We start from the raw sequence: 13,174 nt of genomic DNA, 5'->3' as shown, positions 1-13,174 counted from the left end.
GAAACAGGCTCCAGGCTCCGAGCTGGCAGTCAGCACAGAGCCCGACGCGGGGCCCGAACCCACGAACCGCGAGATCATGACCTAAGCGAAAGTCGGACGCTTAACCGACTAAGCCACCCAGGTACCCCAAAGATAGTCTGCTTTTAAAACAGAGGAGTTTATGGGGCGCCTGGGTGGCTTAGTCGGTTAAGCGTCCGACTTTCGCTTAGGTCATGATCTCGCGGTTCGTGGGTTCGGGCCCCGCGTCGGGCTCTGTGCTGACTGCCAGCTCGGAGCCTGGAGCCTGTTTCGGTCTGTGACTCCCTCTGTCTCTGACCCTCCCCTGCTCACGCTGTCTCTCTCTCTCTCTCTCTCTCTCTCTCTTTCTCCTAGAAATAAATAAAACATTATAAAAAAAAAAGGAAAGCAATTACCTTTAAAAAAAAAATAAAAGCAGACTATCTTTATTTCAAAAGCTTTTCCTTGTGGCACCTGGGTGGCTCAGTCGATTGAACTTCCGACTCCTGATTTCGGCGCAGGTCATGATCTTCCGTTCAGTTCATGGGATTGAGCCCTGAATCACGCTCTGCACTGACAGTGCAGATCCTGCTTGGGATTTGCTTTCTTTCCCTCTGTCCCTCCCCCACTCATGTGTGCATGCTTTCTCTTTCTCTCTCTCTCTCAAAAACAAATAAATAAACATTAAAAAAAAACCCACCTTTGTCTCCTTGCAAAGCATCCTAAACTGCATTTATTGGGACCCTCCTCTGTATCATGCACAGGACAGGTAGTTTCCTATGTATTATGTTTGCTCCCCACAGCTCAGAAAGGAGATTATTATACTCATTTATTTGCAGATGAGGAAATCAGGGCTCAGGGAGGTGAAGGGACTTACTCCAAAGAGGACCAGCTGCCCAGGGTCACACAGCGGGAAAGGCAGTTGCCTCCCTGCCTCTGCTTCTATGTCACCCTCTCAGACATCTCCCTTGACCACTCCTGCCCAAAGAGCTGTCTTCCATATTCTTTTCTTTCTCAGCCTGTTGTCTCCTTCACAGCCCTTATCAGAACTCACAATTATTTCACTTACTGGTTAACTTAGGTGGTTTCTGTCTCTTTTCTTCAGGGCCTTAGTTTCCCCCGGGGCCTAGAAGAGTGTCTGGCACAGAGCAGATGCTCCCCTGAGCATTGAAGGAATGGGTTTGTTAATGTAGGCTCAGAGGCCAACATCTTCCAATAAGACTGTCTCTCCTTCTACAGAGTTTTGGCTTTAAAAGTCTGAGCCCATTTCCATGTGTGTGTGTATGTGTGTGTGTGTGTGTGTTCATGAGTGTGTTTGCATGCACATACATGAAGCAAATCTCTCTTTGAGACCTTAACACCACTGCATCACCTTCCCTCACTTGGCCTAGAAATCCAGCCCCCAGCCACCCGCCTGCTCCCAGCCAGGGTGGAAGTGCTGCTCACCAGGCCTCCCGAAGCATCCTTCCCGTGGCTTCTGCCAGTTGAGAATGGCCTCCAGCCACCGGAGCTTGTAGAAGTCTAAGAAGCCACTGATTCCACAGAACATGACTGGAAGCAAAGACAGAGGACCTCCTTCAGGTCTGTCCTCCAAGCCCACCTGCTTCCGCTGCCCAAGGCTGCGCAGCGCCACCTGCCTCCTCCCGCCAAGATGAGGCAGCACCAGGAGGTGGGTGCTCAATGACTAGTCCTGTCTCCCATTGAGACTCTCCATTACAGTCACTCAGGAGTTGGGGTCAATAGGGGCGCCTGGGTTGCTCAGTTGGTTAAGCGTCCAACTTCCGCTCAGGTCATGATCTTGTGATTCATGGGTTTGAGCCCGCGTTGCGCTCTGTGCTGACAGCTCAGAGCCTGGAGCCTGCCTCATGAATTCCGTGTCTCCTTTTCTCTCTGCCCCACCCTTGCTCATACCCCGTCTCTGTCTCTCTCTCTCTCAAAAATAAATGAAACATCAAAAAATTAAAAAAAGAAAAAGAGTTGGGGTCAGTAGAGGGATCCAGACACCCAAGCCAGGGAGCAGCCACCCAGAGACCCCTTTTCTGCCTCATCTCTGAGGCTTCAAGGTCTTTATTTATGAGCTAGTCAGTGGGTCCAGAGTTCCATCACTGAGTCAGCCTTTGGGGGCAGGAAACAGTCACATAGTGACAGATAAAATATGGGATGAACAGTTAAATTTGAGTTTCCAATAAATACAAATACAAATTTTAAAGCATAAATATATCCCATGAAATTTCGGGGATATACTTATACTACAAATGTATTCAGTTTATCATAAGTTCAAATTTACCTGGGCACCCTGTATTTTTATTTGCTGTATCTGACTCTGTGTGTGTGTGTGTGTGTGTGTGTGTGTGTGCACACCCTGTGAATCAGGGACACCCAACTGCCTTGTCCCTAGGGTGCAATGCCAGGGCTCACTATTTTCCATGAAGATGTCCCGGGTGGGGTAGGCATATCCGATGGCCTCAGCTCTCCGGTTCAGGTCCATCATGTTGGCACAAAAGAGGTTCATGTAGTGCTGGCTGTGGTGGAACAGCCCCTCCGTGCATCCCTTCTGGGGAGACAAACACCCAGAGATAAGGATGTCAATGGCATGGGTGACAGACCCGTACTCTGTTACAGAAGACTTGCATTTCTCAGATGGTCTGGCAGGTGGCTACCTTTGGGGGAAGCTCTTTCCCCCTTTCCCAGAATTTCTTCCCCATCTACACACCCCACATGCTGGAGACTCTGTCACTGGGGGACCAGAAAGAGTTGGGTTTGAATCCAGACTCTGCCACTCAGGAGCTATGTGACCTTGGCCAGCTATGTTAACCTTTCTGAGCCTCAAGGGTCGACATGGGGAAAGGACAATGCTACTGGGAGCCACACCAGAGGCACTCACATGGAAGGGTTAGGAAGTGCCAGATACAAGCCCTACACTGAAGAAGACACTATAGTATTAGCTGTGGTCACATTCAGATTCCAGGCTAATCCTGCTGGCAGCTTCAGTGCTGCTCAAAGGGTGGGCCATGGACCGGTCTCAGGGACAAGACAGGAGATGAGAAGAGGCTTTAGAAACTTCTGTAGCAATGTGTCAGAGTGGCTTTCTACCTGTCCGATCTAATAATTTAAAATAATTTAATTTAAATTAAAAAATGTTTTTATTTTTAATTAAATTATTTTAAATTTTATTTTTATATTTAAAATTTTATTAAAATTAAAAAATAATTTTCCTTGTATTTTGATTTTTATTGTATTTATGGACATACTGGACTGTGACAGCTTGCACATAACTAACAGTTTTTTAAAAAATCTGCCAAACAAAAATATTAAGTCCCTTTTCAGCTAAGGATTTCTGGACATGGAATAACATCTTTCAATAGAGATAATGAGACTCACCTTTCTATATAAGGAAATACATATGTTTAAAAATTATTATCATTATCGGAACGACTGGGTGACTTCATTGGTCAAGAGTCTGACTTTTGGGTGCCTGGGTGGTTCAGTTAGTTAAACGTCCAACTTCGGCTCAGGTCATGATCTCGTGGTTCGTGAGTTCGAGCCCCGCATCGGGCTCTGTGCTGACAGCTCAGAACCTGGAGCCTGTTTCAGATTCTGTGTCACCCTGTCTCTCTGCTCTTCCCCTGCTCATGCTCGCTCTCGCTCACAAAAATAAATAAACATTAAAAATATTTTTAAAAAAGGAGAGTCTGACTCTTGATTTTGGCTCAAGTCATGATCTCATGATTTGTGAGACTGAGCTCCGCATTAGGCTCTCAGGCTCTGTGCTGATAGCTTGGGATTCTCTCTCCCTCTCTCTCTCTGCCTCTCCCTCATGCTTGCTTTCTCTCTCTCAAAAATAAATAAATAAATAAAAATTTAAGAAACTGTGTTATTATTTAGCAAAGTTTGAGCTCCTGGGCTTGGAAGAGCAGGAGGTGGGGGGTGGGGCTGGCATGTCTTGGCTTGGTTTCCTGGAAGCTGCTATGGACCAAGTATTCTAAATCCTTTTCAGTTTGTTGTTGTTTACTAAGTTCTTTCTGCTGCTTCTCTTTTATTCTTTTTCTCTTCTTGTTTTTCAGATGCCTATGATCCAGTTCAGGATGCAAAGCTATCTGTCCAACAGAATCCCTTTCCCCACCCCCTCTGGTTTAGTTCAATGTTATAGTGGATGGGTGACAGGCTACTCTTTTTTTTTTTTTTTTTGGAGAGATAGAGTGAGCAAGCATGAGTGGGGAAGGGGCAGAGAGAGAGGGAGACAGAGAATCCCAAGCAGGCTCCATGCTGTCAGCGCAGAGCCTGACGTGGGGCTTGAATTCATGAACCATGAGATGATGACCTGAGCCCAAACTGAGAGTCAGATGCTTAAGCGGCTGAGCCACCCAGGTGCCCCTATGGCAGGCTACTCTTACTTCTCCCTCCTGATGCCCAAAGTATAAGTCCAAAAACCTGCTTGTTTTCCTGGTGGGTACCATATTTATTTTGAGAGAGAGAGAGAGAGAAAGAGAGAGAACACAGCAGGGGAGTGTCAGAGAGAAGGAGAGACAGAATCCCAAGCAGGCTCTGCACCGCCAGTGCAAGAGCCCAATGCAGGGTTTGAACTCATGGATCATGAGATCATGACCTGATCCAAGATCAAGAGTCAGATGCCTAATTGACTGCACCACCCAGGTGTGCCAGCCCCTCTTTACCTTTCTTTCTCCTCTGAGTGCATGGCCGGCCCACGCAGGGCACTCACCATTCTGGCCGAGAGGAAGAAGAGCAGCTGGTGAGACAGGCAATAGCCTGAGCACCCGGGCTTGGTCATGAGGGTTCTGCAGAAGTCTGAGAGCCTGCAGGGCTGGTCGCCATCGGTCCTGGGGGAAGAGTGGTTCAGGCCCTAGAGAAAGGGTGTCCTAAAGGAGGCCTGAAGACATGGAGATGTCCCTGGTCCCTATTCTCCCACTAGTTATTAGAACCCTGGTAGTTTCCAGGCACCCAGCTGTGCACAAGAGGTTGCTGGATAAAGCACAGGTGTACTGTGACTTGATTTGCTAAATCGGTACCCCAGCATGGGGGAGGTGATGCTGCAGTTATCCTGGGTTAGAGGGGCTCCAGGGGCAGCGACTTCCTGTTATTGCACAGGATACCCAAGTACAGCCTTTCCACACTGCCCTAAACAACAGATCCTGAACCTTGGGCTGATTCAGGGCTTGCTCCAAGCCCACGAACCCATTGCACAGTGGGGTAAAATGGTGAGCCTAACGGGGATCCAGTCCTGCTGGATCCAGGCCTCTGAAAGAGGCCTACAGCCCAGTGAAGGGGCAGAACCATAAGACAAATGTAAAATGTATCTATGGCTACCAGTGGTGCTAAGAGAGCAAGCCCACCAAGGGAGGTCAGCCTGTGCAGTGGGGTCAGGGAAGGTTCTGGAGGAAGGATGCTGGGGGCGGCCCTGAAGTATGGGCAGAGTTACTTAGGCATGGGGGTGGGGTGGGGCAGGGTGGGAGAAGGCCCACAGAGGCCAGCTGGGCACAGGCATAGGTTTAGAAGTGGGACAGAGTAGGTACTTTTGAGAGTCTGGTAAGAGCCTCAGGGGTTGGACTCAGGAGCCTGGAGATCTGGAAGGGCAGTAGGAGTTGGGGCTTTGTTCTGAGAACAATAGGAAGCATCATACAGTAGGCGGGAGTTTCAAATGTGGTTTTTGAAAGGATCCTTCTAGTGTGGGAGACGGTGGGGGGTGGGGTGGGGTGGGGTGCATGTTTGGACCAGGCTTGAAGTCTTGAGTGGAGAGTTAGGGGGCAGCTTGGGTGCAATGGGGGGTGGGAGAGGTTGGTGTCAAGGTGTCTGGGGTGGGGGGTGGCCGTGCCTGGTTTCACACAGACCCTTAGGGACTTAGAGAGTGTGTGGAATGAGAGGACAAGCAGAGAGCAAGTGCTTTTGGGTTTTTTTGGAAGTGGGGCAAGTTCAGGGGCCCACCCTGTTCCCAGCAGCTGCACCAGGCATGAGTCACTGCTTTCCTCTGAGAAGGAGTCCTGCGTCTCAAACGTGGGGTAGACCATGGAGGCATCTGTGCAGGTCCAGACACGTGGAAGCTTCCAAAACCCAGGCTGGATGGTTGACTGGAACTCTGGAAGAGAGGTGGGGGTGAGGGAAAACACCCAGGGCAGTGGGCATCCTATACCTAAGTTCCTCCAGGCTCCTGCAGCCCCAAGCCAAGAAACTAGGTGTCCCTCCCCTGTCACCCCTGACCACACACAAGTGCCTACTCAGGGCTTGGAACCTTGCCTGCTGGTTGTACATTGTGTTTGGAACACTCAGGAAACTCTTCTTCTAAAAATAAAAAAAAATTTTAATCCATAGGAATAGTGTTGGGAAAGGCTTTGACCAAATCTACTGCATCCCCTGGAAGCTCAAGACACACGAAAAGGGTTAGTTGACTCCTTCGATTTGGTTAGGAAGTGGAGCTCTTACAAAACAGATGCCCAGCCAAGGGTTTCTTTAGGGTGACACAGGTTGGGATAGTCCTAGGGCTGGGCCTGGGTGAGGGTGGGGGGCCTGGATGTCGGAGGTAGGGAGGGCTGTGGTATGGTCATGTGCAGCAGGACTGTGACAGAGAAGGAAGGGGGGACTGGCCAGTTATCTCCCCACTCACTCCCACAGTCCGACTGGGAGCTGGGAGCCTGTAAGGCAGGACTGGACAAGTATAAGGGGCTGGTTTTAGAAGTCTCCCTCCTTCACCACCCCCAGGAATGATTCATTCCAGGTTTATAGGGTGGGTCAGAGACCCTTAGCATTTTAAGGCACAAGAGAGATATTAGCAAGATGCTAATATTTGCTGCACAAAGGGCTGAACTACCTTTGAGGTATCCCATTCTCTGGGACAGACCAGACTCTCCCCTTTGGTCTAGAATAAAGGCTCCCAAACCTGGGGGGAGCTAAGCAAATGAGGGGGAGACGTGTTTCCTACTCTCAGCCCTCACTGCACCAGTTCCCGTGTGGGTGGGAGAGGTCATTTCAACCCAGTCAAGGATGACCAAACACTCCTCGGGGTCAGCCTGTGGTGGGCCTGGCCCACAGGACTCAGTTGGTTACAGGTTGTCCCTTACCCTGGAAGGAGCACCCCTAGAGGCTATGTTTTTGAAAAAAATAAGATTCTCATCCCCCACTCCTGCTATTACCTCTTAGGTACTTAGGGTCACTCAGCCTGAGGTAGAACATGGATCTGTGAAGGAGAGGCGCTAGCTTGTCCACCAGCTTCCCCACCCTCAGGCTCAGTGGCTGCAGCTGGGGGTCCCAGGCCCATTTTTCCTGAACGCCTTTTAGCTGCACTGGAAAGGAAAAGAGATCATTCATTCCATCATTTGGCAAATCATTTGGACAGGAAAAATTATCCTAAGCTATAATGCTTATTGAGTCTCTCTGCCTTCTCCAGCTCCTGAGAAGAAGGAATTCAGTGAGCTTATTAGAAATTAGGTCTTGTGGGGCTCAGCTGGGTGATGGTGGTGGGGAGACCAAAATGCTGGAAATGGCAGCTAAGAGCTTGATTTCTGGAGGTGGGCCTGGGTTCAGATCCTGGCTCTATTACTTTCTTTTTGGGTGGCCAGAGAAAGATATGTAATTTCTTTTCATTTTACATTCTTCATCTATAAAATGGGGGTAATGATGGCCCTTACTTCTTGGAGTGGGAATTATAAGGATTAAATGAACTACTGAAGAGAGGATTTAACATTGTCCACAGTACAAAGGAAGCACTCAGGGGCACCTGGGTGGCTCAGTCGGTTAAGCATCCGACTTCGGCTCAGGTCATGATCTCACAGTTTGTGGGTTCAAGCCCCATGTTGGGCTCTGTGCTGACAGCTAGCTCAGAGCCTGGAGCCTGTTTCAGATTCTGTGTCTCCCTCTCTCTCTGGCCCTCCCCTGCTCACGCTTTCTCTCTCCCAGAAATAAATAAAACATTAAAAAAAATTAAAAAACAAAACAAAACAAAGGAAGCACTCAATAAAGTTTAGATATAAGTAGCAATTAGGGACATTTAAGGCTTGCTGTACAGGAGAAAAAAATGAGGGAGGGATTCAGATGCAGTGTGGAGAGCTATTGTGTACAGTTGAGTATGTTGTACATTGCACAAGAGCTGCACATATTCCTATCACGGGTTTGTATATGTATTAAGACAAATTTCCAGCAGATGGCAGGCAAATGACTTGAGGAAGGAGACATTTGTTTCTAATTTTCACAAAAGTGCATTATGGATTAGCAGTGGTCCTAAAGGGTTGGGAGAAAATGGTGCGACGGTGGTGGGTGGGGGACGGTAAGAGGTGGTCAAGAGAGGAGATGTGAGGGAAAGCCTCAACACAGGGCTGAGAAGGTAAGAGATGGCCTGAATTGTTCTCTGCTTCAGGTAAACAACTTTGATGGGGAGGTTGGATGAGGTTTAGGAGGGTGCTGAGCAAATCTTTTGGGGTGATGGGCTCTGTGGCACCCTTCTCCAGGCTTGGCTCTTTCCTTGCCTTTGAACCTAGGCCATCTGCTTCCAAAGCCTTGTTCCAGACTGCATGGCTCTAAAGCAGATGGAAGATACTGTGCTGGCACCCAGAAGGGGTAGCCGAGTCATCAGTGAGATGAATCCGACCTGGCCTCACAGTGGTGCTGCGTCCTGAGTCTTGTTCCTATTTCTCCCTGCCTGTGTGGCTGCTGCTGCCACCTTCTGGGTCACCCTCCCAGGGGGTGGAGGTAGTTGGAGGGACCCTTTTCTCCCTTAAGGTCAATGTCCACCTGTCTACCTCTGAGCAGAAACGATCCAGAAGATCGATGGGTATCCCATTGCTATTGGACCCCCAAGAATGTGAAATCCTTCTTGCTCTTTTGGGAGGCTGAGAACGAAGGTAGGACCCTCACAGTGAGTGCTGTGACAGCCAGCGGTTTTCATGCCCTTTGAAGCCCTTCCTGCATTGTACGGGCTGACCCTTAAAACCAAAGAGAAACTTGGGAAATGATGGTATGTAACCTCCAAGCTTGGTTGTAAAAGACATTGAGGCTTCTGTTTTTCTCTCTGTGGCGTCCCTTGCTCTCAGGGAAGCTGGCTGCCATCTTGCAAGGTCACTCAAGCAGCCCTATGGGAAGTTACACGTGGTGAGGAACTGAGGCCTCCAGCCACCTGCCGGCATTAACTTGCCAGGCCTGGGAGTAAACTGGGTGACCACGCCTGCCCCAGCCAAGCCTTCAGATGATCACAGCCCTGGCTGACATCTTGCCTCCAACCTCACGTGAGACCCTGAGCCAGAACCACCCAGTCAAATTGCAGATTCCTGACAAACAGAAGTGGTGAGACGGTAACTGTTTTGTTGTTTTCTGCAGTTAAGTTAGGAGAAAATTTGTTATGCCTCAGTAGGTTATTGCAAAGGCAAAGGGCAAAGCTGTGGAGAGGAGAGGAGGGAGGAGGGGGTGGCCCTGGTCTGAGGCTGTTGTGTGGTGTTGGTGTGAGCCATTATCTTCCTCCTTCCCAGCCACCTCTACCCTGTAATGGTTCAGAGAATGGGCGCTGAGTCAGAGCAGGGTTCTGAGCCCACCTCCTACACTTACTCGACGTGTGACCTTGGACATTCTCTCTCTCTCTCTCTCTCTCTCTCTCATCCTAAGCAGGCTGCATGGCCAGTGCACAGCCCAATGTGGGGCTCAATCCATGACCCTGGGATCATGACTTGGGCCAAAATCCAGAGTCAGAGGCTCAATCAACTGAGCCACCCAAGCACCCCACCTTGGACTTCTCTAAAGCCTGTCCCCTCATTGGTAAAAAGAGGATAATCATAATGAACTTAACTTCAACGGCTGTGGAGAGTCAGTGAATTACCCCATGCAAACATTTACATTGTGCCAGTGCTAGGTGGGTACTTAGTGAGCCTTATTTTTTATTATCTCACGGACCCGAGAAAGCACTCCATCAAGGGAGCCACCTGTCCTTCCCTTCTCTCTCCATAAGGAACTGACAGACCCATGGGACTATTATTGACAAGGGTCTGTTGCCTGGTTTCAGGAATGTTTATTCAACCACTGTCCAGTGCTGCGCTTGACATCCAGGATGGTCAGGAAAGTCAGTGTGTGCCCACCCTGCTCTCAAGGGCTGTCAGAGCAGTTGGGTTTGAATAGTAGACCCCCTGCCTATCAGCTGTGAGGAATAGGGAGGCTGCTGAACCTCTGATCTTGAGTCCCCACCTGCAGAAAGAGCAAAGCAAATCACTTCCCCTCTGGGCTGTTTGGGGATTACAGTGGGTACCCAGGTAATATCCAAGGCATGTTTCTAGGCCACATGCCATGGCTTTGTGGGTTCCTTCCTTTATTAAAAAATAGATTGGGGGGACCTGGTGCTTAGCTGATTGAGTGTTGGACTTCAGCTTGGGTCATGATCTTGTGGTTCATGAGTGTGACCCCCCACATTGGGCTGTCTGCTGTCAGCACAGAGCCTGGAGCCTGCTTTAGATCTTCTGTCCCCTTCTCTCTCTTCCCCTCCCCCATTCAAGCTCTCTAAAGAATAAACATCAAAAAGGATTTAAAAAAATAGATTAAAGGTTATGTCTTATGGGGCGCCTGGGTGGCTCAGTCAGTTGTGCTTCAACTTTGACTCCCGTCATGATCTCATGGTTCCTGACTTCAAGCCTTGTGTCGGGCTCTGTTCTCACAACTCAGAGCTGGGAGCCTGCTTCAGATTCTGTCTCCCTCTCTCTTTGCCCTTCCCGTGCTCTCTCTTTCTCTGTCAAAAATAAATAAAATATTTTTAAAAAAAGGTTATGTCTTACAACTACATTGGTATAAAGACAGATATGTTTACATTATATATTACAGCATTCTTTTCGATCTAGAAATTCATTTTTATTCCTTCTGACTTCAAGAGAAATGAAAACATTTTCGTGGGCCCCTGAAAGTATCCTATGCCTAATGGGGTAGCCAGTCCTGTGGTTTTTTACTGTTATGTATTTCTAGAGGTTTTACAGGGTGTGGCTGAGATTAAATGGAGACCCTGGTCCCAGCCTGAGAGGATCTTGGATCTTACTGGGTTCCAGGATGCCCCACGGGGGGGCGGGGGGGCAGGGGGGGAGGACACTGGGGGGCTGGGCATGGAGGCAGACCTGTCCCAGAGCCCCTCCTTCTGCTGGAACCTGGAGTCCAGGTGGGTGGTGGGTGGCAAGCTGCACTGGCCACCCAGAGGGGGATGGTGTGAAAGGGGGGCCAGACAGAGCCTCAGGCCGATTCCAGGTCAGTTCTTTGTCACTTAGGTCAAGGTGGCCTTCTTAGAGGAGCTTCCTGCAACTCCAAGTGAGTGTGGGGTGGCTCCTTATTTGCCTTGGCCGGTTACCAGCTCCCTCTATGAGGATCTTATATCCCTGGAAGCTGAACAAACACTTGGCTTTTTTCTTGGAGGCTTCAGATGGCTTTAGCTAGAAGTAGGGGGAGTGGAGTTGGAACCTGATCTTGAAGGTTCCTGGCTTTGTTCACAGGCACCTTCCCATAAATGCCCCTTGAAAGAGCACGTTCCCTCTGCCCACCTTGTTCATGACATAACAGGAGAGGGGCTGTCAAATGAATCATTTCCTCCTAGGAAAACAATTTCCAATTTTTTTCTCATGTGGCCTCTGAATCCTTCTTGCTTCTAAAATAACTGAGTATAGCAGGGCCCCAAGACACCCAAAAGGAGCAAGCTGCCCAGCCCTTCTTTCCTTATGGTCAGAGTAGGACATTTCAGTGGCCGGGAAGTCGCCAGGTCCCAGGGGTACACTGGTTTTCCAGTGGCCAAGTCCAGGGTAACGAGAGCGCACCCACCTTCCAGCACCCGGAACCCCACCACGCCTTCCAGGTTGATTTCAGGCAGCCTCCTCTCCAGGAAGGAGGTGGCTCTGTCCAGTGCGGAGAGGATGAGGCCCGTGATGGTGGCTTTGCCCTCTGGAGTGTCCGGTGGTGCCAGCGAGGAGGGTCGCAGCGGTGGTGGCGCTGCCAGCAGCAAGAGCAGGAGCAGGAGGCCTGGGCTGGGCATGGCTGGCCCTCGGCGGAGTCGAGTCGGTGCCGTGCTTCAGCCCTGGGGTGGCCCGCCCCACACACCCGCCTCCAGCCCGTTCCTCCTTGCTCCTCCCCTGCAGCACTGCAGACAGGGGGTGGGCAGGACTGACCCAGCAGGCTGGGCTGGCCTGGCAGAGGGCTCTGGGAGGGGCAGCTGCAGGAGTCTCAGTGCCTAGGGTGGGGGGTGGGGCAGTGGGGAGAAGACCCTGCCTGGAGTGGAGGCAGCCCGAGCTGCCACCTAACACCCTTTCCTTCTCATTCCTGATTCCCAGGCCTGTGGGCTACATCTTGGTTCTCCCAATGCACTTATACTCTAGAAATCAAAAGGCACTGAGACGAAAAGGAGTTTGCCTTATTTTTTTACTAGTGTTTATTTACTTTGTGAGGGTGAGTGACAGATCGTGAGTGGGGGAGGAGCAGAGAGAGGGAGGGAGAGATGGCATCTGAAGCAGCTCCAGCCTCCGAGGTGTCAGCACAGAGCCTGACGCGGGGCTCGAACTCACAAACCTGGAGATCATGACCTGAGCTGAAGTCCGATGCTTAACCGACTCAGCAACCCAGCACCTTGCTTTTTTTTGTTTTTAAAAATAAGTTTGGAATAAGCTGTTTGAAGGCACATCTTCCAGAACAGACAGAAGATTTCTTAGGGCAGTGCCTGCCTGCTTGTCCAGTAGAAACAGAGTATGAGCTGCAAAGACAGAGCACATGGGTACTTAAAAATTTCCTAATAATTGCATTTAAGAAAAAAATAGAGAAGGGGCACCTGGGTGGCTCAGCTGGCTGACCGTCCACCTCTTGGTTTTGGCTCAGATCATGGTTCATGAGTTTGAGCCCCACGTCAGGCTCTGCATTGACAGCATGGAAACTGCTTGGGATTCTCTGTCCCCCTCACTCTGCCCCGCCCTCATGATCTCTCTTCCTCTCTCTCAAAATTAATAAATAAACTAAAAAAAAAGTAAAGAAAAGCAGGTGAAATGAATTTTAATGATCTATTTTATTTGAACCAATGGATTCAAAACGTCATTTCAACTTGTAACCAATATAAATATGATCAACCTTGTAACATTTTTTACAATATCATTTTATCAGATTACGTCTTTGAAACCTGGCATTTTACAATTAGGCACATTTCAGCTCAGGCTAGCCTCATTTCAGGAGCAGAGCAATC

The 13,174-nt window shown here is 49.6% G+C and overlaps 1 protein-coding gene across 1 annotated transcript in view; it reads right to left on the bottom strand.

Moving 5' to 3' along the window:
* Positions 1-11,983, bottom strand: part of CUNH16orf89 (chromosome unknown C16orf89 homolog) — a 15,716-nt gene extending 3,733 nt beyond the window's left edge. The window contains 6 exon segments of the mRNA XM_039239228.1: positions 1,444-1,548; positions 2,416-2,551; positions 4,718-4,835; positions 5,938-6,088; positions 7,140-7,289; positions 11,773-11,983. Coding sequence (XP_039095159.1) covers positions 1,444-1,548; positions 2,416-2,551; positions 4,718-4,835; positions 5,938-6,088; positions 7,140-7,289; positions 11,773-11,983 — 871 coding nt within the window.
* Between the last annotated feature and the right edge of the window lie 1,191 nt (positions 11,984-13,174).

Source organism: Hyaena hyaena, unplaced genomic scaffold, assembly GCF_003009895.1.
Source record: "Hyaena hyaena isolate Hyena2069 unplaced genomic scaffold, ASM300989v1 scaffold_155, whole genome shotgun sequence".
In the NCBI taxonomy this organism is placed as follows: domain Eukaryota; kingdom Metazoa; phylum Chordata; class Mammalia; order Carnivora; family Hyaenidae; genus Hyaena; species Hyaena hyaena.
This window is presented reverse-complemented; position numbering and strand designations above follow the sequence as displayed.